This window comes from Pelecanus crispus, chromosome Z (assembly GCF_030463565.1).
Source record: "Pelecanus crispus isolate bPelCri1 chromosome Z, bPelCri1.pri, whole genome shotgun sequence".
Classification (NCBI taxonomy): domain Eukaryota; kingdom Metazoa; phylum Chordata; class Aves; order Pelecaniformes; family Pelecanidae; genus Pelecanus; species Pelecanus crispus.
The window spans coordinates 44,437,710-44,461,440 of NC_134676.1; the positions used below are offsets into that span (position 1 = coordinate 44,437,710).

The following is a 23,731-nucleotide window of genomic DNA, read 5'->3' on the forward strand; positions in this document are numbered from 1 at the left end:
TGGAATTTGGACATTTCCATTCATATGAGTTACCTCTAAACAGGGACCAACCTCCTGGATCAAGATATGGCCTAGACACCTCTGTGGGCAGAACAAGGGGGACTGGGGCACACAGTGGTTAGTCCCTGATTTGGGTGCCTCAGTGAACAAGCTGGTGAGGTGCACCACGTTAGCAGTTCAGTGCATGTGCAGCCATAGTTATCAAAAGAAATGTGCAGAGATTTCTGAGAAGAGTCATTTATCTTTGTGCAGTAAAAACACTTTGGTATCAAGAAGAGCAGAAATACTATAAGGAATGGATGGCAAGTCTAAATATTATTTCTAGTTCATAGCTTTCTGTAAGTGGCAGTCAAATCCTCTAAATCTGATTTTCTTCTTCCCTGCAGCAGTTTAATTCTACAGAATCATCAGTTTCAGGGTAGAAATGGAATCAGGAGAATCAGGCTCAGAAAGGTTCTCCTTCTCTTCTGATCTGTAGTGGGAGAAGAGATCACCAGCCAGAGGTGTCTTACATTTATCCCAGTTTAATTTATGAGTAATTCCAAGGAAGCCAGAGGAATTTGGCCGGTAGGAGATGCAAAATAAAGGCTGGGAGGCAGGGTTCACACTTGTCATGTAAAAGGAAGTTTATTACCTTTCTACCAAGGAACACAGCTCTTTCTTATAGTCTATCTCCACCCCCCGCCCTCGCCACCCCAAATTAAGGCTTAATCCAAGTGCAATGAAAAGCAGGTCTATCCAGTATTTGGCAACATCCTTTCCAGGAACTCAGGCTATAGTTTCCTCCAGGGAAGATCTCCTGCGAATGATTTACACTGGGGAAGGAGACAAAAGCAGAAATCAGATATGCTCCTTTTCTCTTACAGGGAAAAAAAAAATGTATGTACGTATATGTAGTCTATGTACATATACAGACACATAGGAACATACACATGTACACACACACGTGCGTGTGCATGCACACACAGACACACACATACACACACTTTCTCCAAAGCAACTTTAAATGTGTTAAAATTTTCATGAGAAATGAAACAGAGAGAAGACTTTCCAAACACCAGCCATGTGCCATGACCAGATGTTCTCCCTTTTATCGGGGTAATGTCTGGTTTTCTGTATAAAGTCCTCGTGCCTCAGGTGTATCTTCCTAGATAACTGAAATGACTGAGGGTTTCACTTCACTATTCAAGGTTTTTTGAAGCATTTGCTCAACATTGACTCTGGTGAAAACAGAGCAAGTTCTTGTCTTTGTAGCAACCAGGTAGAGTTAAAATTAGTGTGATGAGGAAAAGCTGGAGAGATGAAGAAATATGAATGAAGGGATGTACCTAATATCACAGATGCTTTTTACTGTGCAAAAACATTTTTGACACTGGTTCAATGTAATGATAAACCCATTTGGAACATCAGATTGCCAGAACAGAAGTTCCTTGCAGTGATATGCAAGCACTGATGTTCAGGCAGAAGCTGGTGATCTTGATACCAACGCGAATAATTTTTTTAAATTGCATTTTTGTGGATAGTTGAAATCTAAAAATTCTACCATAAAAATAAGGCCACCTTACATATTGTATATGCCCATATTCAGAGCTACATTTTATGCCAAGGCATGGAAGGAATAAATATATGTGTCAAAAGAATAATACAGGAAAAAAAAATCACTTGAAGTTAGAATTCGAATTTTGATTCCTAATATGAGAAGTTAAACATCATAAGCAATTTCAAGTTGCCACAAGTCTTGATACTAAGAAGATGTAACAAGATACTTCTCTACTACACACACAAAAAACTTGTTTTAGTTAAGTGAGGGGGTGTGAACACAGATCCAGTGAAATCAAAACAATTCTGAAAAATTTCCCCATTTGAGGATATTGTCGAGAGAATTCCTGGAGGTTAGATTGCAGCAACATTACTGATACATGTACATTTTATGTTTTTGTTGTAGACAAGTGCTCAATCTTAGAGCATTGTCTTTGTTAAAAGAAATGTGAAAAGAAGGATTAAGTTTTATTTTCAATAGCATGGAAAAAAGATGATTTAGAGTATTTACTTCTAAAGCAATTAGTTGTGAAAATGGAAAAAAAAGCAGCACATAAGGACAAACTTATAAGGTTCTTGCTATAATCTAAATACCTAGACTTTTCGTTCTTTGCAAGAGAGTGTTAAAGTATGTCTGAATATATTACTTACTTATATCATTCTTTCTTTCTTCTCTGTCTTGGACAGAGAATACAATTTGCCTCAGAATATTCTTCTACCTCAAATGTGTGTAAAGTTTTCTATGCAAACAGGCATGATTAATACTATCATCAGCCAGCTTCATAGACAGCAGAAGGAAAAGCTCCTGGCTTTTTCCAGCTAGAGTTATCCTCAGATACTATGTTAACATCATGTTAGTTCAAATATCTTATTTATTTTTTGTTAATATTTAAGATGAGCCTGAGCTAGACCACTGAATCTTTACATGATAATCTATCTTTAGCCTTTCGGGAAGCTCAGGTTTGGACAAACATGTTCTGAGTTCTCTGTTGGTTCTGTTTGTGTTTGGCATGTAACAGAGAAATGCCCAAGAAAAGGAAAACAATTCAGCAGCATTAAAATGTTCATTTCTTTAAAAGATGCAAGTTCATGGAAAGTGGGTGCCTAAGAAAAAAAAGCCAAATACGAAAAACAAAACTAGGCTTTTAAAGAATCTGTGAGGTCCCTAAATTATGATGACAGAAGGATAAAGAGTTCCTCAATACCTGCTGAAGAGTTGCTGGCAGCATTCAACTAGCTCTGTGCTGTTGGCAGGGAAATCTGTGGAGTTGAAGGCATTTTCTAATAAGATGTGGCAAGGAACTTCCAGACCAGCGGCAGTCAGCATTCCTGTGAAGTAAGTAACAATTTTCTTAATGAGTAATGAAGAGGAAGATAAGACTTGGGGATGTCAGTCACTGGGGCATGGTCAGGTGAAACATTCTGGCTGATACGAAATCACTCTCTGAGATGGTTCTGTAAAGGTGCAAGATTAAAACCCTTGAACTGTGGGATTTTTAAAAAAATCCAAATAATTTTACAAAACTGGATTAAGGAATGACCACAAGCATTTTTTTTATATGTAGAAACTAAACTATGGTAACCTGTTACACTTAGAACAGTTTGTTTTCGTGTCCCTTTTAATGCTACTAAAAAGGTATGCTAAAGGCTCTCTCACTGCTGGGCCAGTGTGCTTTCATTAACTAAAATGGACCTATGCTGCATTTATAGCAGTACACGCAAATACAGGACCTTTTCTTTTGTTTTAAATGGAGACAGTTATGGTTTATTTATCTTCACTTCACTTCACAACTAGATGTTCTCCAAAATTTCCTATAAATAGTGATGTCAGCATTCATTGCAGTAATGGAGACATAAAAATATGAAAGCGACAGCTCCTTCTTGTACATAGTGTTGTGGAACCTGGACACTTTTTTAATATGTTCTTATCTTGACTGGGGAGTAGAAATTGCTTGGCTCTTTTACCTTCTTCTGGGCATAAGGAAAGCATTTGTCATGGCAGGAGTGGGTGGAATATAATTTTCTTTCCAAAGCAGATTTTATTGTTTTGGAAAGATTTCCCAATGACTGTTCCCAATTTTATTCTTAAGGCCAGGATTGTGAAATGACACATTTTAGTAAGAATTCCTTGATTCCTCAGTTATATAGAGTAGTGTTATGTATTAAAATATTATGGAGGGCTGTGAGACTAATGATATTTCAAGTGTACTAGTTCTATAACCTTCAGAAAATACTGTGGGCTTATCCTTAAAACATATGTTTCTGTTGCTGCAGTGAACACAATGGGATAGGGAAGCTGTGGTAGAAACAGACATGCAGTTTTCAGCTACATAGAGCACCAAGATCTTTCTTCACTGGAGGAATATGAGTGCTTTAACCTTCATCATGCAATTCTGCATATCACATGCTCAGAAAAGAAAGCTGGGGAAGTGATTGTTAAATACTGGGGATAAATTTTACCTGCTGAATCGTATCTGGGCAATTAATTAATCTTTTGAATCATTAATATTATGTTCTTTTTGATTTCCTCCCGAAAATGGCTGTTGCATTGTGACTCTCTGCTCAGCTTGAAGGTGAGACTTTGAAAACAAGGTCTGCTGTTGAGTCCCACCTTAGGACACTTTAAATAACTTAAATGCTCTGTGGGATTACTATCAGCCCAAAATATCAATTTAACATTAAAGAAAAAAGTTCTTCAGCTTCCCCCCTTGCTCCTTCTCTGTTACACCTTCCTTTCACTCCAATTCTCCATTTCTGCTCCAGAATTACTTCTGTATTTCTGTAGCCAGTGGTATGGAAGAGGGATTGTAACCCATCTGTAATTTGCTTTGTTCATGAGTCATGTGTTACACACAGACTAACCAAAAAAGAAAAAAAAAGAGGTACGACATAATGGAAGAAATAAAATAAATCTTTTCCTATTCCAGTTTTCAGGAACCTTTTGTCGGATATTGACTTTTAATCCTGCCAAACCAGAAAATACTAGCGTTTCAGTGACCGGAGTTGCCCAGCTGTGTCTATCGTACCAACGCACTGCCACCCTGTGGTCATTGACCGTAAGCGACACCAAATTTGGGTACGGTACCTGCAACACAGGCTGTCATGAAACAGGCGACAGTTCCTGCAATCATTGCTCTGAAAGCACCACCAGCTATTTCCTTTTTTTTTGAGGGAGCAATGCTTGCTAGGAAGAAAATTAAAGTGTGTGTCAAACATACATACATAGAGATATAAAGAAGATGAACCTGCCAGCTCCCCCACCACAGGAGGAAATTCCCACCCTGCAATTTGAACCTGGAGAAACGAGGGAAAATGAGGTATTTTGAAGGTTTAGTGCCAATGTTGGCTCCTTCTGTTAAGAAGGTGGTTTATAAAGGGTATATATAATAACAGTATACTTCTGTTTGCTTTGGCAGTTTGCACATCTGTGCTGGCTGATGGTGGCTTTCAGATGCAAACCCCAGGCACGGCAGCGTGGTCTGGCCCCGCGGCTGGGACCCGCTCCTCCACGCTGCCTCACTGCTGGCACCACAAAGCCCACCTGGGCTCCAGGGTAAGGGCGGCTGCCAGCAATTCTGGCTGCCCGGTGTGGAACCCAGATGGTTTTTCACGTTTTCTTTTCCCCTTGAGATCTGAAAAGCTTTTTTTTTCCTTTCGCTATAAGCCTACTGCTTATATGTGACATTTCTACAGGAACCAGTCAACTTTGTCTTTCAAACCAGCAGGCTACAGAGATATTTGCTTCTCAGCCTGAGTGTTGTAGTAGCTCAGGCTTGCGGTGTGAGGGCTGGACAGGGAGGTCTATTGGCAGGGCTTGGCCCCCTCCCCTTGCCCTCAGCCCTACTCCCAGTACCTCCACGCCAGGCTTTCCTGCACCCCTTTGGGAGCCCTTCCATGCACAGGTGGGTGCTGGATCTTGGCTGAGCAGCTGCTCAGCCCCTAATGCTCCTAAGCTTCACTCAGAGCCTATTCCTTTTGGGGGGGGGGTGGGGTGGTTTCTTTGGCATTTGCTTGCCAAATAAGCTGTCCATGAGAGGTGTTCTTACTCAGGCCTCCTATCACCAGTCCCAGGGAGCCGAAGTTGGCAAACCCACAAAGAGCATAGGTGGCAATGACTTCAGAGCGAACCTGGAAAACAAACACATACCCTTTTGAGTGGTTTGAGACAGCTCATGCTGATTTAGAGGTGTGAAAACATGGCATTCTGGCTCAGGGCTCCAAGAACTGAAATCACTCTGTTTTGCTTGGTTGCTGCCCCAGTGTGCAGCTTTCAGCAATGAAGGCTCACTCTTTTGCTGAAAGGAGCAGGCTTTCATACCCACTGCCCATGTGAGTACTCATAAACCTTGTGATGGTTTTTCTTTCATGTATTATGTGGTGCCTTGTTGAATTGAGTACTAGTAGTTAAAGACAAAAAATAATTCTTATCTTACTAGTGGCAATTTAGCTGCTGTTTTTTGAAGGTGTGAGTCAGAGAGCTTTAACTCAGCTTGTTGTTCATAGCTGGACTGCTTCTACAACACTGTTGAAACCTCAAGTTTTGGTATGTATCCCTTCTTTGTCCCTGAACAAGCAGAGGACTCCATATGCAAAGCTGCTCTGTGCATGCTCCACCTTGTGCACAGAGGAAGAAAAGGGACATGGGTCTCCTAGAGAGTGGGTGCTTTGATGTGGTAACAGGCAGAGGGACATAATAATTTTGGAATCCCCAATAGCAGCTTATTTCCTTCCTGACTTCAGCCACCTTCCTCCCTTTGGGCAACACCAGCTCCTTCTGGATCTCAGAGTAGAGACAAGGTTGGGTTGACCTTTGCCCCCATGGAGCGATGTCTCACAGGACCCAAAATGACTTTGGGTGAAATGAGGCTACGAACCTTGCAACCCTTGAGACAAATGTAGTTCAAACATGTTGGGAAAGGAGGCAACATATCTCAGCAAATGCATTTTTGTCCCCATGGCAGCTCTGAACACCTATTTACTGTGTTTCAGGCCCAAGCTGAAGACACCTGAGTGAGTGTTCTAGTAGGTTTCCTGTTTATAAGAAGTTTCTCTGTTTCTATTCCTGTTTTATGAAAACCAATTTGTAGATATTTTCAATCACTCTGCACATATGCAGGAAAATGCTTTTCAAGTACCCACTCTACCTGCTTTTCCTAGAAAAGGCTTTGTGTACTGTGATTTCCCTGCTTTCATTTGCACTCTCCTGGCTCTGAAAACAGGAAGCCTTGTTATTACCGACTCAGGTGACGGAGTTCAGAAGACCGCTTGTTTGCTTGCTCTGACTGAATATCTGTGCCTGGATGTATTAGAGTTTTGAAGCTGAAGAGGAATTAAAAATGGAAGTCAAGCACACTCTCACCTGAACTGTTGTGCCATAATTAAAATGGTTACTGGGCAATTTTTACTAGTGTTATGAATCAAAATTATTTTTCTATCTCAGAGTTTTTTACCATGGAAGCTTATACAGCTCTATGTAGGTATTAGAAGTGAACATGGAATTTCTATATGACATCTTACCAAAAAAAGAAAGAAAAAAAGCGGAAATACAGTTGATGGGATGTAAATTTTAAGGCTGACTTCCAGCTTAAAAAAAAAAAAAGAGGTATTCACTTATTCAGGAGTTCAGAGCCATATTCCCCTTGTAGAATACAGCATGACTAGAGCAGGGCAGATCAAAGGTCCATCTAGCCCAGGATCCTATTTCTAGGAATTCCAGGAACACTGGTAATGGATGCTCAGGCAAGCATGTGAGTATTTGATAGACCACCTGGCTTTCTACATCCACTTGTGAAACATGTTCTGATAATAAGGAATGCAAGTGGTCAGGAACATGTTTTTGGTTTTGTATATAAGGCACCGCACCAGATTAAACGAAGATTAAAAGCTGTACAAAAGGATACTTCCTATTTAAGGGTCCTGTACAGTGACAACTTGTCTTGATTTGAGGAAGACTGCAGGCATAAAGCCACAGATATCATGGTTTTTGTTGCCTGTGCTCAGAATGAGGACAAATTCAGCACAGGCTGTGCATGTGGATGCCAGATGGGGGAGCAGTGATGGCTGCAAAGGTCTGCATGGTCTTTGCCCCTGTGCACACACCTAGCATGCCCTTTGTACTGCCATCCTCTAGGTTTCTTCCTCAGTGAATTGTAGTAGGAATTACATATCCTGTTGGGTGAATCTGTGTGGATGTCTGAATGAAAGGCAGGCACAGGCTTTGGCTGGAAATCCTCATGCAAACTAACTTTCACTGGCAATTGAAACAAACTGATTGGACTCTGTGCAGCAAGGGAGGTGTATTACATGTAATACACGTCTTGTACTACTGCCCTCTGCACAGGGGACACAATAACCTCCAGCAGAGGTGTGCCAGCAACATCTTAAATGCCATCAGCTAAAGCTTGCTGGATGCCTCTCTTGAAGCTTAATGCTTGGCTAAACCTCTGCGGGCAGGAGGATCCTCCAGTTCTTGCCCTGGATTTTCCTGGGAGAGTATTCATAGGGAAGTGCTAGCTAAGAATGAGGTAAGAAGAAAGTCACCTTGAAGACAGCCTTGGTCTTACATGCAATGTTCCCCAAAACTATGCCTTTCTTTGGCTCCGTTTGCTTAACTAGTGTGATGACAGTCATGGCAGCTAAACAAAGCAATGCTGTATTTTCATTAATTGAATTCTGTCACTGAAAAACACACTTTAGAGTAATATGCCACCATTATCCCTTTGTGCCCATATTAAAAAATGAGTTTCAGCAGAAAAGTATTAGATCAAATAAATCTGTAGAATAGAAATTGTTACTTACAGTCATATACTGTTTCACACCATTAACGTACATGCTCCCACCCCTTTCTCGGTTGTGAATCAGTTTTGAGAGGCGCTCATAAGCCACAAATTCATTAAAAAAAGTTTTGTAACCTAGTAGTCCACCGACAACAAAACTGTCTTCCCAGTCTACTCCCATCATGAAAGAGAATGGCATGAAGATATAAGCACAAATGTTCTGCAAAATATTAAGACAAAGCAGGTCAAAAGATACGGTTGGTCAAAGAACAATGGCATGCGACAAGTTCTCTAAACTTAAAATAAGGATGGTTTTATTTCAGCAGAGGAAAATTGGCCTTGAATTCTCACTACCAATGTGTCTGGGAGACTGACATTTTTTAATAGTAAGGTATGCTTGAGTAATTTTTAAAAGACTAACCCAAAATCTAGATTAACAAAGTGTTTAGAAATGTCCCTCATTTTAGACCTAAAGTAAAATAAAAGTTTCTGTGCCTTTTTTCCCCAAGAATGGCTTCAGATTGGGCATACTGTTTGAAGCAAAGAAGGAGGGTTCAGTTAAAAGAGCTAATAAGAGGATTGAGAAGTCTAGTTCTTCCGCTGATTAAATGAAGTCTGTTAATGAACATGCTTAATTACCAGGTTATTGGACTCCAACTGGTGTAAACAAAAGACTTGTCTCCACATAAAAGCTGTGCAGCTGACATAATTAAAGCTGTACTTTTTTTCCTAGCATTAAAAGTTACATGCAAATTTTTAAAAAATCCCCTATCACAGTATAGCCTATTTTTATATATGAGAGAAAATAGTTTCAGCTGTGAAAGGGTTTGGTCAGGTTGTCTTTAGTGAATGTAACTGAGGCATTTAAGCAGTTACTATTCCTGGTTGGTTTGTCTGCCTGCAAAAGGCTAGAGGTTAGTGCCTCTTAAAAGGGATGGATGGCTGAATGCAACTTGTTTGTGGGTCTCAGCTCCTTGTGGGTTATCTACCTGTCCAAATCTTACTCCATCCAGCAGTTATTAAAATACCAGCCTCTGCGTGAGTGTTGCTGAGGTATGCATACTTGTGCCTTTCCTCTGCTGTAGATGTCTGTGCAGTGGGGTAATCCGTGGAAGCTGTGCAGGGTAACATCCTAATATTGCTGAAGCCACATCTGCTACGAGCGTCTATTCACTTCTGCAGCACCTTTATCACAATGTTATATCCATGTTTCACATGGCACTTTTATTAGGAGCTTGCAAAATAAAAAGCCCAAAACCATTGAACCAAGATTATTGCATTGGGTCAAAAATGATGTCTTAACCTAGGTTAAAAACGAAGTCCTGTTTAAAACCTGTTTGCTCAGCTGAGTGATTTGGGTGCAGTTTTGCAATTTAATTGTGTTGAGAACTAAGTAGTATTGAGTAAGCATGGGTTCAAGCAAGTCTGGTCTTGCCCCACTGTCCTTATCTAAGTGAAGCTAGTGAACATTAAGGACTTGATGGGGCTCTCTGAAGCTAAAGCCACTTTAATGTTTGTGTTGAAGGAGATGTTAATGGTTTGGCAAGTGTGTAAGGGACAGATCTGCTGCACTGCCAAGTCAGAGGAGGCAGGTATTAGTATACAAGGCTATGTAAATGTACTCTGCTGCTTAGCAAGAGCACTACAGAGGGAAGTTATACACGGTCTAATGGATACAGAAATATTTACATGGCAACAATTTTCCTTTGGCTGTAAAGACATTTTTCAAGAACATGCACATAAAAATTTATGTTTTTAGATAATATTAAAAACTACCACCCCCCCCAAAAAAAAACCCACACAGGCACTTAATTTGAGAAAGACAAATTATGCATTTTTACAAGCTGCATGAATGATCTGAGGACCATACCTCAAAGTTCAACTGCGGGTAGTCAAACAGATTGCCCACCCAAGAGAGGGCTGAGTCCAGGAAAGCCAGAAGGGCAAGGAAGGAGATCAGATTCACAGCGATGTTCGCCACCAGCAGGATGGAGGTAGAGGCACCTTGACTGGCTGCTTCCAGCAGGTTCTTAGATTCACTTTATCAATGAAAACCAGAGTGTGAACATTTTTTAATTCAAAAGCAAAACAGAACTAAAAGTTACATGGACTTGATTAGAAACCTACAAGTGAAGCTGTCTGTTCACTCACAGGGAAAATAATGATGAGGTGGAGTAGGTTTTTGCTCTTGATCCTCATGGGAGCCACTGGGAGGGTATGATTTTGGTGCCCAGGGATGAATTCTGGCACATTCGGGGTTGGGCAAGCTCTGGATCAGGTCTCAGTACTGTGACTGCCTGTGGCACCACTGGGATAGGGGAGTGTGCATTGCTCCTGCAGGGACCCCTCACAGAAATGCCCAGGCTCTTCAGGAACAGCTCCTTACAAGCCTTTTTACTTTGCCTGTTGTTCTCAAGGCAAGTGAGTCTCCCTGCAGATGGGCAACAAGTTTGCTACTGCCGTTGTTGAAAAGATTTATCCACCTTTGCTTTTGTATGTTTGCATTTACAGATTCCTTACAAAGCAAAGACAGCAACAGAGCAAATGAGAAAACCTCTTGGTGGCTCACCACAGGTAGGCATTTCCCTGTTTCTTTGGAGGGTTTATTGTCTGGCCCAAGTTGTTGGCATGTCTGTGCCTGTCCCATACATCATAATGGGGCATGCTGCACCTGAATTCACACACTATTCATTTTGGGGTATATTGGTGTGTAATTAATGTATTGCTTGCACATCTACCATGTACTAACCCTAAAGCTTATGTGTGAGGAGTTATTTTTCCAAATCTCATTTTTGCATGGGTATTACTATTAACTAGAGCCTATATCAGCTTACCCTTTTGCCATTGGTAGGCCACTCCTCAAAGATACTGTAGGCTTTTCAGTTTCAGGCCAGAATAGTTTGGAGGTGGCTAATGATGCTGGTGCTGACATGACAGAAGCAGTCAGTAGGTGGGAGGCGGAAACCTAGAATTCCAGGTGACAGAAAATAGGCTGTAATAACCACATCATGCACAAATATGGAAGAAAGCAATTAAAATTATTAGATGCTTGTATTATTTTTCTACAGGGGGTCATTAAAAAGTTCACACTGCTCATAAGGAACGGAAGAGAATGAGCAATACAGGAGAAAGCCAACTGGAGACAGAAAAAGTCTAAGCAGTGAAAAGTATAGAGTAATCTTTCCAAGAGGCAAACATCTTCACTCCTCCTAGTGGCAAGCCAGAAGGCAAAAGAAACAGAAAAAAACCCAGGTCCCTTGAGTGCAGCTGGGTGTAGCAATAGCAGAGCAGGTGAGTGAGAGCCAGCCTTCCTTAACACCCCCTGTATGCCTTGCAGTGGCAGAAAATTGGTTTTGACCTCTGACATTGTGTTAAAAGAAAAAGATTTACATGGCCTAACATAAATCCTTCTCTTCCCTTTTCACCCCTTCTTCCACAAATTTCTACACAAAATAACTTCTTTCCTAACTTCTGCAGTATTTCCATCTCTCCTTCTCTTACTCGCTCAGTCTTTTTGGCCAATCCTCCATTCTTGCCTCTGCCTCTCCACTGTATCTTATTCAGATCTGGAACTGATATATTTGTCAACCATCCCCCAATGACTCTGATCATAAATCACATCTTCAGCCCTGTTTTTCTGGCTTTCTGCTGCCAGCCCCTTAGCAGATGAGATGTTTACTACCCATGTTTGTACAGTATCACTAGAATCTCAGTTGCAAGTCAACTCTTTAGGGTCATATGGCTAGCAACTTTATCTGTATCACTGCCACAGAAGTGGGAAGGCTGATCAGTTAGTATATTCCACATGTCAGTTTATCTGGACCGTGGAAAAGTATACAGATGAGTCATTTCCTTGCAGGAAGTCTCTCTGTATTAGGTAGATGTCTGTGCTACTTAACAGTATCTTCAAGATCATTTTTGTGGTTAATTCCTTCAGAAACAAAAAAATTATGGCAATGACTCAGGTATACTTGCAAAGCATTTTGGCTGGGCTTCTATACTTACATGAATTCAGATAAACAGTATATTTTCCAGTTCTCTTTCCCCTTCTTACCCCAAAAGAAATATATGCTCCTAAGACACTTCCAGCAATAGTTGAGAATCCGGCTGTCATGACTGCATGGAGTTCAGATTTGGTGATGTACGGTAAGTAGGGCCGTACCAGGAGAGGAGACTCTGTCTGGAAGTGAAAAACAACTACCAAATTAAGAGCTTCCTAATAAACCCTCAGAGGTTTCTTCTATTAACAGGGAAGAAAAATGAGTGGCTGCATCGCACTTTCTTAGGTGTCTTTGACTAGTTAATCTTAGTGCTAATGAGTGCTCTGAATATTAGTAGGTTGGGGTTTTTTCACACCAAGAAGGAAAATTGTACCAACATCCATCTTGTCTGAAGACAATTCTTGTTGGTTTACCACCTCCCCCAAAGGCCCAATGAAATTGCCAAGAAATCCTAATCCAATTCTGAGTCAGTTAGGGACAGTCACAGGTCTGAGCTGCAGGCAAGGATGTGCGTCAAGTGAAACATGCATATCAGCCACTACAGACAGCTTAAAGCTCTCACCCGCTCTGCCATGTGTGTGAGCACATCCTGGAGGCAGTGTCATGCAGAGGTACTAGTTTAGATCTTGCAGCAGTGTGATACTGTGATGCACCACTGCTAAATAACTGATATGCTAATGTCGCTCTTGGGCTTGGATGCTACTTGGTGATCTTTCTACATTGCTTTGAAGCCTGGGACAGACACTGCTGGTATGTGAGTTTAATGGATTTCCCATTAAAGTAGACTGTTAGACTGTCCCATGCTTTTTTGGCTAAGGCCTTGCACAGCCAGCCCTGGATCTTAGTTTTCTGCATTGTCTGTCTCTCCTGCTCTTGCCTACCTCATGTGCCTTCTTTTCATCCCATTTGCCTTTTCAATTGAAAAAAACCTGAAACTGTTATTTATTCAAAACCTTGGAGTAATCTGGTAGTCATTTTAAGGGAGATCTATCACCTACATTTGTGCTTGATTGTCCACTGGGAAAACATATGGTTCCCAAAACCCACCCCATTGTGCATCACTGCCTACACATGAACAGACTGTAATTCTGGAAATCAACCACCATTCCTGCTCTAGTGGAGTCCTAGCTTCACATGAAATAATGATTTTTTTTATACACAGATGCTCGCTGAGCAGCAATATTTCATACTATTCAGTAATCCTGTGCTTGCATATTTTTCTATGCTTCAACTCACCTGTCCCACAAATATGTTACCTGCAGCTACCAGAGACTCAACAGGAGTTGTCCCCATGAAAATCTGCATTATCCAACCAACCTAAAATGATTAAAAAAAAAAAAAGCAAAAACCCAAATGACACTGGTCTGCCTGTTCCATGCACTTCTTGAATTAATCACGCCAATGTAAGGGTTCTGAGACACCTTATAATATTTCCTGAGTTAATGATTTCAGCTTCAAGATATGGCACATTCATTTAATAGTAACATGTTGAAATAAGCCAGAGGACGAATAATTTAAGAGAACTGAGAGTACCCCAAGCTCCTCCTGGGCACTAAATTGTTAAACTAAATTAATCAAAGCAGATATTTTGATATGTCCTTATTACTTATGTACCTGTCCAAAGGGACTTGGATCATGCGAAGGAAAAAAACCGTGAAATTTAGATTAAGGCTAAAAATGCCTCATAGAAATATTGCAGTATTTCAGCTAGGTGAGCTTTATGGTGCTTATATAACAATCCTGTAAATGAGAAGGACAAAGGACTTTTTAAGGGTATCTTCAAATAAGGCTTAACTACCACCACGCAGGAAGACCTTTTCCCTCATATGGTAAGTTTATTGGGCAGAGAGGGCAGGAAGCAGACTTTCTGTGGACTTGCTCTTATCTTAGTGGACACTGGCACTGGACCTAGGACCTCACAGAAATGAAAACCTAGAGCATGAGGCTAGGAACCAGCCTCTGGTCTTATTCTGGGGATCTGTGATAGGAAGGTATATACAATTGCTACCACAATGCTTAGTAGAAAGCAGAAATCCACTGTCTGTGATGTAATCTCCATCCCGCACTTTGTGGGCTGGGAGAGGGGCAGGCAGAAAGGAAGATTTAAGCAACTATGGCATCTGAGGAACGCTAAAGTTAGCCAGGCAAATCTAACAATTACTATGACATGAGCAATAAAAACAGATTGGGCAGAGGAAAGTGTGCTATGTGATGCCAATCAGGATTTTGCAGTGGTAACATCTGCAACTATTTCCAGGTTAAAAATAAACAACTACTTTTCATATGTCTACCCCTGAGCAGCTTGGTCAGGGGCAATGCTATAGTTCGGCTGCATGTGTTCAAGAAGTGTCCCATACTAGGCAAATGAGTACCTACTGGAAAAATTCATACCTTTCCAATGAGCCACTGCATGAATCCAATGTGGTAAAGCATAGACATCACTGTGCTGAAGAAAACCACAATTGGCAGGACCTGATTTGGAGACACAAAATCATTAACACTTTTAGAGTGGTTTTCCATCCCTTGATTCTGTAGGCCATTTAATTTTTGAAAAAGAGGCTCATGTTTTTCGAGATACGCTTAAAGATATTGAAAACACAACATTAAGTTTACACTTATGCTGTGAAATTTTTAACCTTCTAGACTCGTTGTTTATATATGTTTATGTTATGCTGGAATTAACTATTTTTAATGTATCTACATACTTTTCTAACAGGACTGCAATAGTGTTGAAACTGTCTGGTTTAACATCACATACATTAGTTTATAGCCATGCTTAAGTCAGCTCAAACATTTCCTGGTGTCATGCTTTAACGCCAGCTGGCAACTAAGCACCACGCAGCCTCTCACTCACCCTCCCCCCTGCAGTGGAATGGGGGAGAGAATCAGAAGGGTAAAAATAAGAAAACTCGTGGGTCGAGGTAAGAACAGTTTAATAATTGAAATAAACTAAAATAATAAAAAAACCCCAGTAACAACAACAACAATAATAATAACAATAATAGGGGGGAAATGGTGAAAAGGAAAACAAAACCAAGAGGAACAAAACCCAGGAAAACAAGTGATGCAACTGCTCACCACCCACCGACTGATGCCCAGACAGTCCCTGAGAGTGATCGCTGCCCCCCACCCAGCTCCCCCCAGTTTCTATACTGAGCGTGACGTCCTATGGTATGGAATAGCCCTTTGGTCAGTTTGGATCAAGTATTCTGGCTGTGCCCCCTCCCAGTTTCTTGTGCACCTGGCAGAGCATGGGAAGCTGACAAGTCCTTGACTAGCATAAGCAGTACTTAGCAACAACTAACACATCAGTGTGTTATCAACATTCTTCTCATCCTAAATCCAAAACACAGCACTATGCTTGCTACTAGGAAGAAAATTAACTCTATCCCAGCCGAAACCAGGACAACTGGGCAATTGCATGTACAAACACTCGGATACGTACATCTAAGGACTTCGTAAACCATGAACAGAAATACATACAATGTGACTGTGGAGTAGAATTCAGAGCTCAACTTCTCTGTGTCTGTGTTTAAAAAGCACAGTTTATACTGCTATGTAAACAGAAGTTGAAGACGTTTTGATTGGGATTGTAGCTGACTTGATTTCACACTTCCAAGAGTAGCTTCCTTAGAAAGCCCATACTGTGTACCTGCCTTTTAATAACACACTATAAAAAAATACTCTTTTGCTTTATTTATAGCATTGATTATAATGCCAATGTGGCGTATTCAAGAGCTCTGTAACTGTCCACAGCGACAGAATCTGCTTAAAAACAAATTCACAGGTGTATGCTTATTAAATACAAGAAGTGAATACAAGTCTCTTTCAGTGGAGACTGAAGGAAAAATGCTTTCCTTAAACATATAATTTAGAAGAATTGCATGAATGCCTAACCCACTGTCTGACAGGTTATTAAATGTGTTGGTTTTTCATCCTGAACTAACATAACTTGATTCTGAAGTATGTTAAATACACAGGATCTCAGCATTTCTATGCTAGGATATGACATGAAGGTCCAAAATTGGGCAGACAGATTAGATACAGTTAAAACAGTACCACTAAAGTTAGGAAGCTTTTATGTGTGTTCAACTGAGGGCATAATGCATTATAAATAAAAGGAACAAAATGAAAAAGAACAAAACGCTTCATTAGTTCAGACATTTTCAGTAGATAGAAGTTGTGCCTTTCTAGAGGAGAGTTAGTACTATCAGCAATTTTGATAAAGGTTTGGAAACTCAGTTTAGATGATCAGAACCTTTCAGTGAAAGAAGAGACTGCAATTCACAGATATCGTGCTCTTCAACAAGTTAATATGAGGCTGCTTTCTCTAGTTTGATTCTCTGATCCTTTTAGCGATCCTGTACAGGTGGTTTGCCATGCAGTGGCAGCAGAAAGTTTAGTTCAGTGTAAGTAACACCTTTATCCCCTGCCTTTTCTTTGCTACCGTTTCCTATTGCTGTTCCTAAGCATCTGCTAGCTGAAGAGGCGTCTGGCTCCCAGGCTACTCCATACCCTGGCAGAAGTAGGGACTGCCACAATGCCTGTAGGAAAATGGGTCTGGAGAGGCAGTAGGCAGACAAGCAAAGGTCAGCTGTCTGTACCGAATGGTAAACGCCATAAGCGAGTGTCCTCCCATCCTTCACTCCAAATGGATGAGAAGAGCTCTCAGGTTTGGGAGCTGTGGTTTGGTTTTATCTGAAGGAGCGAGAAGACAATGTTCTGCCTATGCTGGGTGACAGCGGGCACCATTTGGCCTGTTTCTTCTGCACATTCCTCTGAAAATACCCTAAATAACTTTAAAACATGCTTTTCCATTTTTGCGGTTGCAGGCATTTCTGGATGAAGCATTCATCTTTACAAAACAGGGAGTTTGTTTTTCACTTGTGATCATTTGTGCCTTGACTGCATAAAGAAGTTAGAGACTATTTTATAACTAAAACCTCCTGCCTAAATCCCCAGTGACTAAATGTGGTACCTATTATGTTATGTCTTCATCAGAAAAGTGTAGCAACCATTTAACAGGTAAGTAATTGTAATGATTTGTCATGCCCAGGCTAGCTTTTATCTAAGGATAACAAAATCACGTGGAAAACACTGGCAAATTATTACTCTAAAATAAGCAGAATGTAAATAAGCTCCTTGCAACACATTGCATTGCAGTGGGTTTTCAATTGCGTTGTCTACAGAGATAAATGCAATGAAAAGCACTTAGCATGAAACAACTAGTTCAACTGAAAAAAACAGAACTCTTTTAAAGAAAGGCTCCCCACGGTGTTGATATACTGAAGTGTAAAGTCAGTGGTTTTGAAACTTGGGAGAGAGGAGAGAATAGCTGCAGAATTCCATCTGTCTATATGGAAAACCAGCCTCCTCTCCACCAGCCCTGAGAGGAGCTTTGCCTTCATGCTGGGCCCACATGGGCTTGCATGTTGTGTGTGGGACAAGAGTGGGAAAACTGATGCAGGAGCATCTATCTCTCCAGCTCCCCATCCTCTCCTTTCCCCTCTTTGCAGTGCCAAAACCAGGGGAGTAGGTGGCACAGGGTCAATAAGGTCGGAGGGCTCCCTCTGAGGGTCTTAGGGCTTGGGTAGCAGGGCATGTGTGTCCAGCCAATACCTCAGCAGTGAAGAGCAGGGTCATGGGAGAGGTAGGGTGAAGCTCTGGTGGTGCTCTGAAAAATCCCACATCATTTCAATGGAGAACTGGTATCAAAGAGCTCTTTAGAACTACATTTATGTGACCTACCAATGTTGCAGTTAACGCTTCCCATAATACAATCTCTAAGAAAATAAATTCTTTAATTGTATTTTTATAAAATGAGTTATTTCATATTTATTATCAATTCTGTGATATGGTTTGACCTTACTAAAAAGCTACTTTCCAGATCATGGTTATTGCCTATGCTACATGCAGGGCAGGGAGTTGAAATTGTTGGCTGCTCACAACTCTCCATTTGTGGCTTTATGTTCAGCTTTTTCTTTATGTTCCTTTAAAGGAGAAGTTGCTATTGCTGTTTAAGGAACATCCTGGTTTCAGACACTCCTAAAGCCTGACCTTCAAAGCAAAGCCTTTCTCAGGGAGCCATAATCCTCCTGGCATAGAAAGCAATACACTGATATAACAGAAGTCTAATTTCCTGCTTGCTTGAAGCAAACTTTGCCTTTCATAGTCAACAGGATATATGACTTAGTACTAAGAGGGTTTTTTTGACTACTTAAGTACTTGGGTGTGCCTGTTTATGTGGGCAAGTGGTTTTTTTCAGAACTCTGAAACTCTGCCTCTGCATACACAAATATGCATTTTAAATAACCCAAGTTTATGCATGCAAATGCATCTATTTATGACTAATTAGTGCTTCCAAGACTATGTGCTCAAAGGCTGTATTGGGATGGGTCAGAATGCCCAGTGGCTGCACACAAGGGATGTGTCTGCTCTGGTACCTGTGTCCATCTAAGTTAGCAGAAAACTGACCCTGCAGACTGCTAAGGATGCAGTATGGATACAGTGGGGCTCTGACAGTTTTCTGCAAAGACATACCCTATAGCTTGTCTACTGTCTCTCAAGACCTAAGCTGAGATTGAGATGTTTCTCTTTTGGAGAGTGCTTTGAAATATCTTGGGGCATGATTGGGACAGCTTAGCACTACATGCAAACTTCATAAAATACCTGAAAGACACAAAAAAAGCACTTTTGACCATCTTAATCTCTAAATAAATGACATGTTTCAAGAGCGAATAGGTTGGCTGTCACTCACTGACATTGGAAGAGACAAATCTCTTTCTACAGGAGGAGCAGATGGAACATGTTTTGGTGTTGCTGTGCACTTGTCTGCCACTCTGTTTACCATATATATTTCCATACCAAGACATATGCAGCACTGAAAATCAACTCAGGGGTTTTGCTTTCTTGTTTTTCAGTGTGAAAATAACCTACTTGTCCCTGTTATCCTCTTCTAGAAATTCCACGTCTTTTGCTTGGCTTATCCCATAGACTAAGACTGGTGGATGTGTGCATGCACAGAAGCAAACTTTTGACTTCATGGTCCCTAGTTATGGCTTTAGTCAGCAAAGTATTTTGCATCACCACTGAGACATTAAAAAATCACCTTGAAAAAATCATATTCATAAGGCATTGTGGAAAAACACAGGAAAAGTAACATTGGGGGTGGGAATGAAACCATTTCACCCCCAAAATATGTAACTATGAATGCAAATTGTCATTTCAGTGCTCAACAGAGTAAAGGTGAGAGGAGACTGGAAAATGAAACGAAAGGTACAAAAATACTGTCATTAAAATATAATTTATATTCTTTGCTGAAATGCTTCATTTTTTTCCCCTCCAATATGTCCTGACTATTCTTAGTAGCAGCATATTTTACAGGTACCATCTTCTTTCTTAAATAGTGAAAGAGCTAAGTGTGAAGAATATCCAGTCTGGAGTATCAGCTCCAGAGAAAAAGAAGATAGAAGGTGTGTAAGCTCTCAGTCAGGTGTCTGAAATACCAGAAAGAAGAATGGTGTCTGAGAAAGTCCTGATACATTTCTCATGGCTGGTGGTTGGGTTTTGGGGTTTTTTTTTCCTTTGTATGTTCTTGATCCCAGCCTAAGCAGGTATTAGGGCATGGCCTATGTGTGTGAGCAAAACCAGACAGGATGCTGGTGCGGGTTAGAGAGCACAGAGCACATAAGCTGTATTCCAGCAGTTTCCCAGCAAGGTCTCCTAAGGGAGAGCTGGGAAATCTCACTGGGATCTTATTAATGTAATAATAATGTCATGTAATTCTTCCTGTGCATGCATGGGCAGCTTCTACCTCTTCTACCCAGTATAAGTATACATCTAGGCTTTCCACTTCTACAGGGGCAATGTCTGTGAGGCAGTGGTCTGCACAGCACTTTAGGATAGAAGCACATAGCATGGTGTAGCACCTTTACTTATGGAGAGGTTGGGAAGACAGGCTGGAGGTGGTATTTCTTTCAGTGACCAGGTAGGAGCCTTTTAACCTATTCCTTGCAGAAACATATCCCAAAGTTCTGTCTACTTGTAATATATGTTGTTATAATTAGACTAAATTAGTGTAACTTAACACAGTGTATGGCAGTAAATCAAGGGCGTAGGGTTCCCAAATTTTCTGTTCAGAGTGTCACACAGTAAGAAATAGTTTACCTCTTAGCTGATTTCTCTGGTGACTGCACTGGTATCACAAGACAATCAATGAATTTATTTCCCAGCCATACTGTTCCTTTTTCTGTTGTCTATGCCACATACAGTATACATAAAACCTGCCTTACCTTAAAAGCAAAGAAATGATCTGTGTATTTCTCACCAAACACGAACTTGGCACCTGTGTCAGAGTACTCCAGAAAAGTCTAGGGACAGAAAGCAAAGAAAGTTAGCCATAAGCTCCCCGTCCCTGCCAAAAACTAAGCAAATATTGCTAGTTGTCTTGCAGAGATCTGGTGAGGTCCAAGGAGCTTGTGCTCTGCTTTGTATGGGTCCAGGCTTCGCTGACTGCATCTGGCTGAACTGAGGGGCTCTGCTCTGCTCTGCCAAGACTGCAGTCTGCTTCAGAGTATGTACATAAACAGCAAGGGCATAGGGCGCATTTTCCTGCAGTACCCAACACAATAAAGGCCATAAGCCATACTAAAAGAAGAATTTGGTTTTTAATCCCAATACTGTGGTGCATTTCTACACTCCCTCTCAGGCAAAAAAGTGTAATAAACAATACAGTTTAAAATGGAGGTTTAATGGCTGAAGTAATAAGATTTGAAAGGAGTAGCCAAAAGCTAGTCCAAAAAAAATCTTTTACTTTCTAATTCTGATATGCATTTTTATACTCCTGATGCCAACATATGCAATTAATGATAACAGTTTAAAATGGAGATGTAATAGCTACAGTAATGAGTTATGACAGGAGTGACTGTAAGCCATATGGAGCTAACGAAAGGGGGCACCAGACCCACTTCAGTCAGAGACAGAAAGGGGAGACTGAGAACCTGGTGACAAAACCCAGATGACTCCCACTGCTTGCAGATTAGCAGCCAGACAGACGTCAGACCTGTGCCTTCGCTCCCGCGCAGAGACAGTACATTCTGCACTGTCTTGTTTTAAATGTGCTTAATTGTCTGTACTGTGAAGAACAGCTGTGTGAATAGTATCCCTGGGGTGAAACGTCTGAATGTCCTTCAGTGGGTACTCTCTGATCTACATTTTGGGTTTCTCTTATTTATTACTTTACAGTTACGGACTTTTTAAAAAAAAAATTGTGCCCTCAGACTGCCTGCAGGGGCATCTACAGATGGATCCTGTCCCCTCTCTAGAGATCCTTTGCTGCTCACAGCTGTGGGTTTTGCCACCTGTAGTTGAATTCATTTTCTTATATGTCCATAAGAATTATGAAATGCCCCTGGGGCCAGGACTGTGGCTACTCTGAAGACAATGGTGCTAAATACCAAGGCTTTTCAGCATATCAGGTTTATTGCAAGGATGCTTTGGAGTTGGGCCAGGTCTAAGAGTTTCTATGAGTGCCCTGGCCCAATAGCTGTTTTGTGTTTGGAGGGTGCAAATTATAGTATCAGTGCAAGGATGGTAACGCCATTAAGAAAAAGGGTCACTCTGGCCATTACTCATCAGCCTGTCCCACATAGTCTTGTATTAACTGGACAAAAAAGAAATGAGAACATTAAATTCCGGTAGTCAGTTACTGTTCTGAGAATTCAGTTTTTCTCAAGAGGGGAAAACATCCGGGGGCAAATGGACCCTTGAACTGCCTGGCTGTTAGATAGGAGTCTCAGGACAGAAAATTATATAATTCCCCCCCCCCCCACCCCCCCCAGTAGCTTACCTGGATCTGAATGCCTAGCCAGTTAAATACATCAAACCCCACTTTGGTCCTCAGAATAAGAAGGCCAAGAATAAACTGCATTCCTATTCCTGAAAATACTGGTCTCCAAGCAACCTACATGGACAGAAAAATAAAAATAAAGAAGCCACTTGTTATTTAAATTAATAAAAACTTACTTTAGATAAGGGCATTACTTTAGATAAGGGGATTTACATAAGGGGATTGTCTGACTATTCTCCAGGATAGGACCAGCTGCCAAAACAGGTTGTAGGGGACTTGCAGCATGAATCACCGCTCCTAATTTGAGAGCTCTGCTATGTGGATGTCTCCATCTGAGCTAGCTGCTGAAAGCCTGACTAGGTAAGTATGGACATGCCCCTTTCACCATCACAGACTTCAAGTAATCAAGTAGTAGGAAAAGGAGAGATTGTTCTTCCTGTGCTACAGTTTATAGATGAAATAGACATACATGAGGGCAGCAGGTACAATTTTTTTTTTTTTTTTTAGCTGGAATGGAAATATCAAAACAAAATAACCGAGCATGTGGAATCTTCACATATCTGGACTGGGAATAAGGAGATTTTACTACAGGTTTTTTTGTGTGCTTGGGTGATTTCAACCCTGTTTCTATTCCCCAGCTCTAAAGGGCTTTGGTACTTGAGAACCACTCACAGATATTGTGATTGATATGACATAAAGGCAGTTATGACATAAAGGCAGTTGTAGGAAAAACTGGCTGCCTATGACCAGTCCCTCTTTACTACACTGCAGATTTCTGCTCTGCTGCCTCAGAAAACATCATTGTTTTGTGAAAATTGAATCTGATTATTTACAAGACAAAGAGCTGAGATGGCACACTCTAATTTATTCAGATGATATTTGAATAACGCAAACCAATTAGGTGTAATGAGGACCCATGGGAGAGTACAAAACATTTGGAGTACATGAGTTTTCATCTCGGTTGGAGACTCATCTCGGTTGGAGACAGCAGCAGTTGCAAAGGGTGGGGAGTGGCAGATCCATTAGTCCTTGCTGAGGGGACCTTTTCTGTTAAGAAAGTCTCAGCACTGATGCAGCAGTGTTGAAAAAGTGTTGGTGAAACTTGGTGACCTGGACAATGGCTTAATATATGACTGGTGAAAGCATGTGCTGTATGCTAGGCATGCACACAGGGGCAAAAGCTGAGGTGGGAGTTATGGTGGCTGAAGTAACCCCTTTGTAATATCACAGCAGTACAGAGTGGATATCTCAGCTGGAAAATTAAAATAAATGGCATTGACAAGCCTATGGGAGTAGGTTAGTGAAAAGTGAGGACTTCAGCTTGGCCTCAGCTGCTGCACTTGCAGTGGGAATCAAACTTCTGATGGATTAAGAACTACATGATGGAAGCACGTCTCCAGTTCCATGCGGTTTGTGTTGATGTCATGACACTGTCCTCAAATAAGTGCCTGTGATGTCCCCAAGACTGAGGTGAGCCTACTGTGGGTGGAAAACGTAGAGCAGGCCTGCCTCAGATTGCACTGATGCTCCAGGAGCAAATGTGTTCCAGTCTGCATCAGGGCTGGAAC

The 23,731-nt window shown here is 41.1% G+C and overlaps 1 protein-coding gene across 1 annotated transcript in view; it reads right to left on the reverse strand.

Annotated features, from left to right (window-relative positions):
- Positions 1–700: 700 nt before the first annotated feature.
- SLC28A3 (solute carrier family 28 member 3) overlaps positions 701–23,731 on the reverse strand; it is a 42,474-nt gene continuing 19,443 nt past the window's right edge. The window contains exons 7-18 of the mRNA XM_075727094.1: positions 22,164–22,277; positions 20,608–20,685; positions 14,708–14,788; positions 13,553–13,633; positions 12,370–12,495; positions 11,150–11,280; positions 10,186–10,354; positions 8,338–8,535; positions 5,586–5,667; positions 4,625–4,723; positions 2,745–2,868; positions 701–815 (exon numbers count right to left, since the gene is read on the reverse strand). Coding sequence (XP_075583209.1) covers positions 701–815; positions 2,745–2,868; positions 4,625–4,723; positions 5,586–5,667; positions 8,338–8,535; positions 10,186–10,354; positions 11,150–11,280; positions 12,370–12,495; positions 13,553–13,633; positions 14,708–14,788; positions 20,608–20,685; positions 22,164–22,277 — 1,398 coding nt within the window. The remainder of the gene's footprint in view (positions 816–2,744; positions 2,869–4,624; positions 4,724–5,585; positions 5,668–8,337; positions 8,536–10,185; positions 10,355–11,149; positions 11,281–12,369; positions 12,496–13,552; positions 13,634–14,707; positions 14,789–20,607; positions 20,686–22,163; positions 22,278–23,731) is intronic.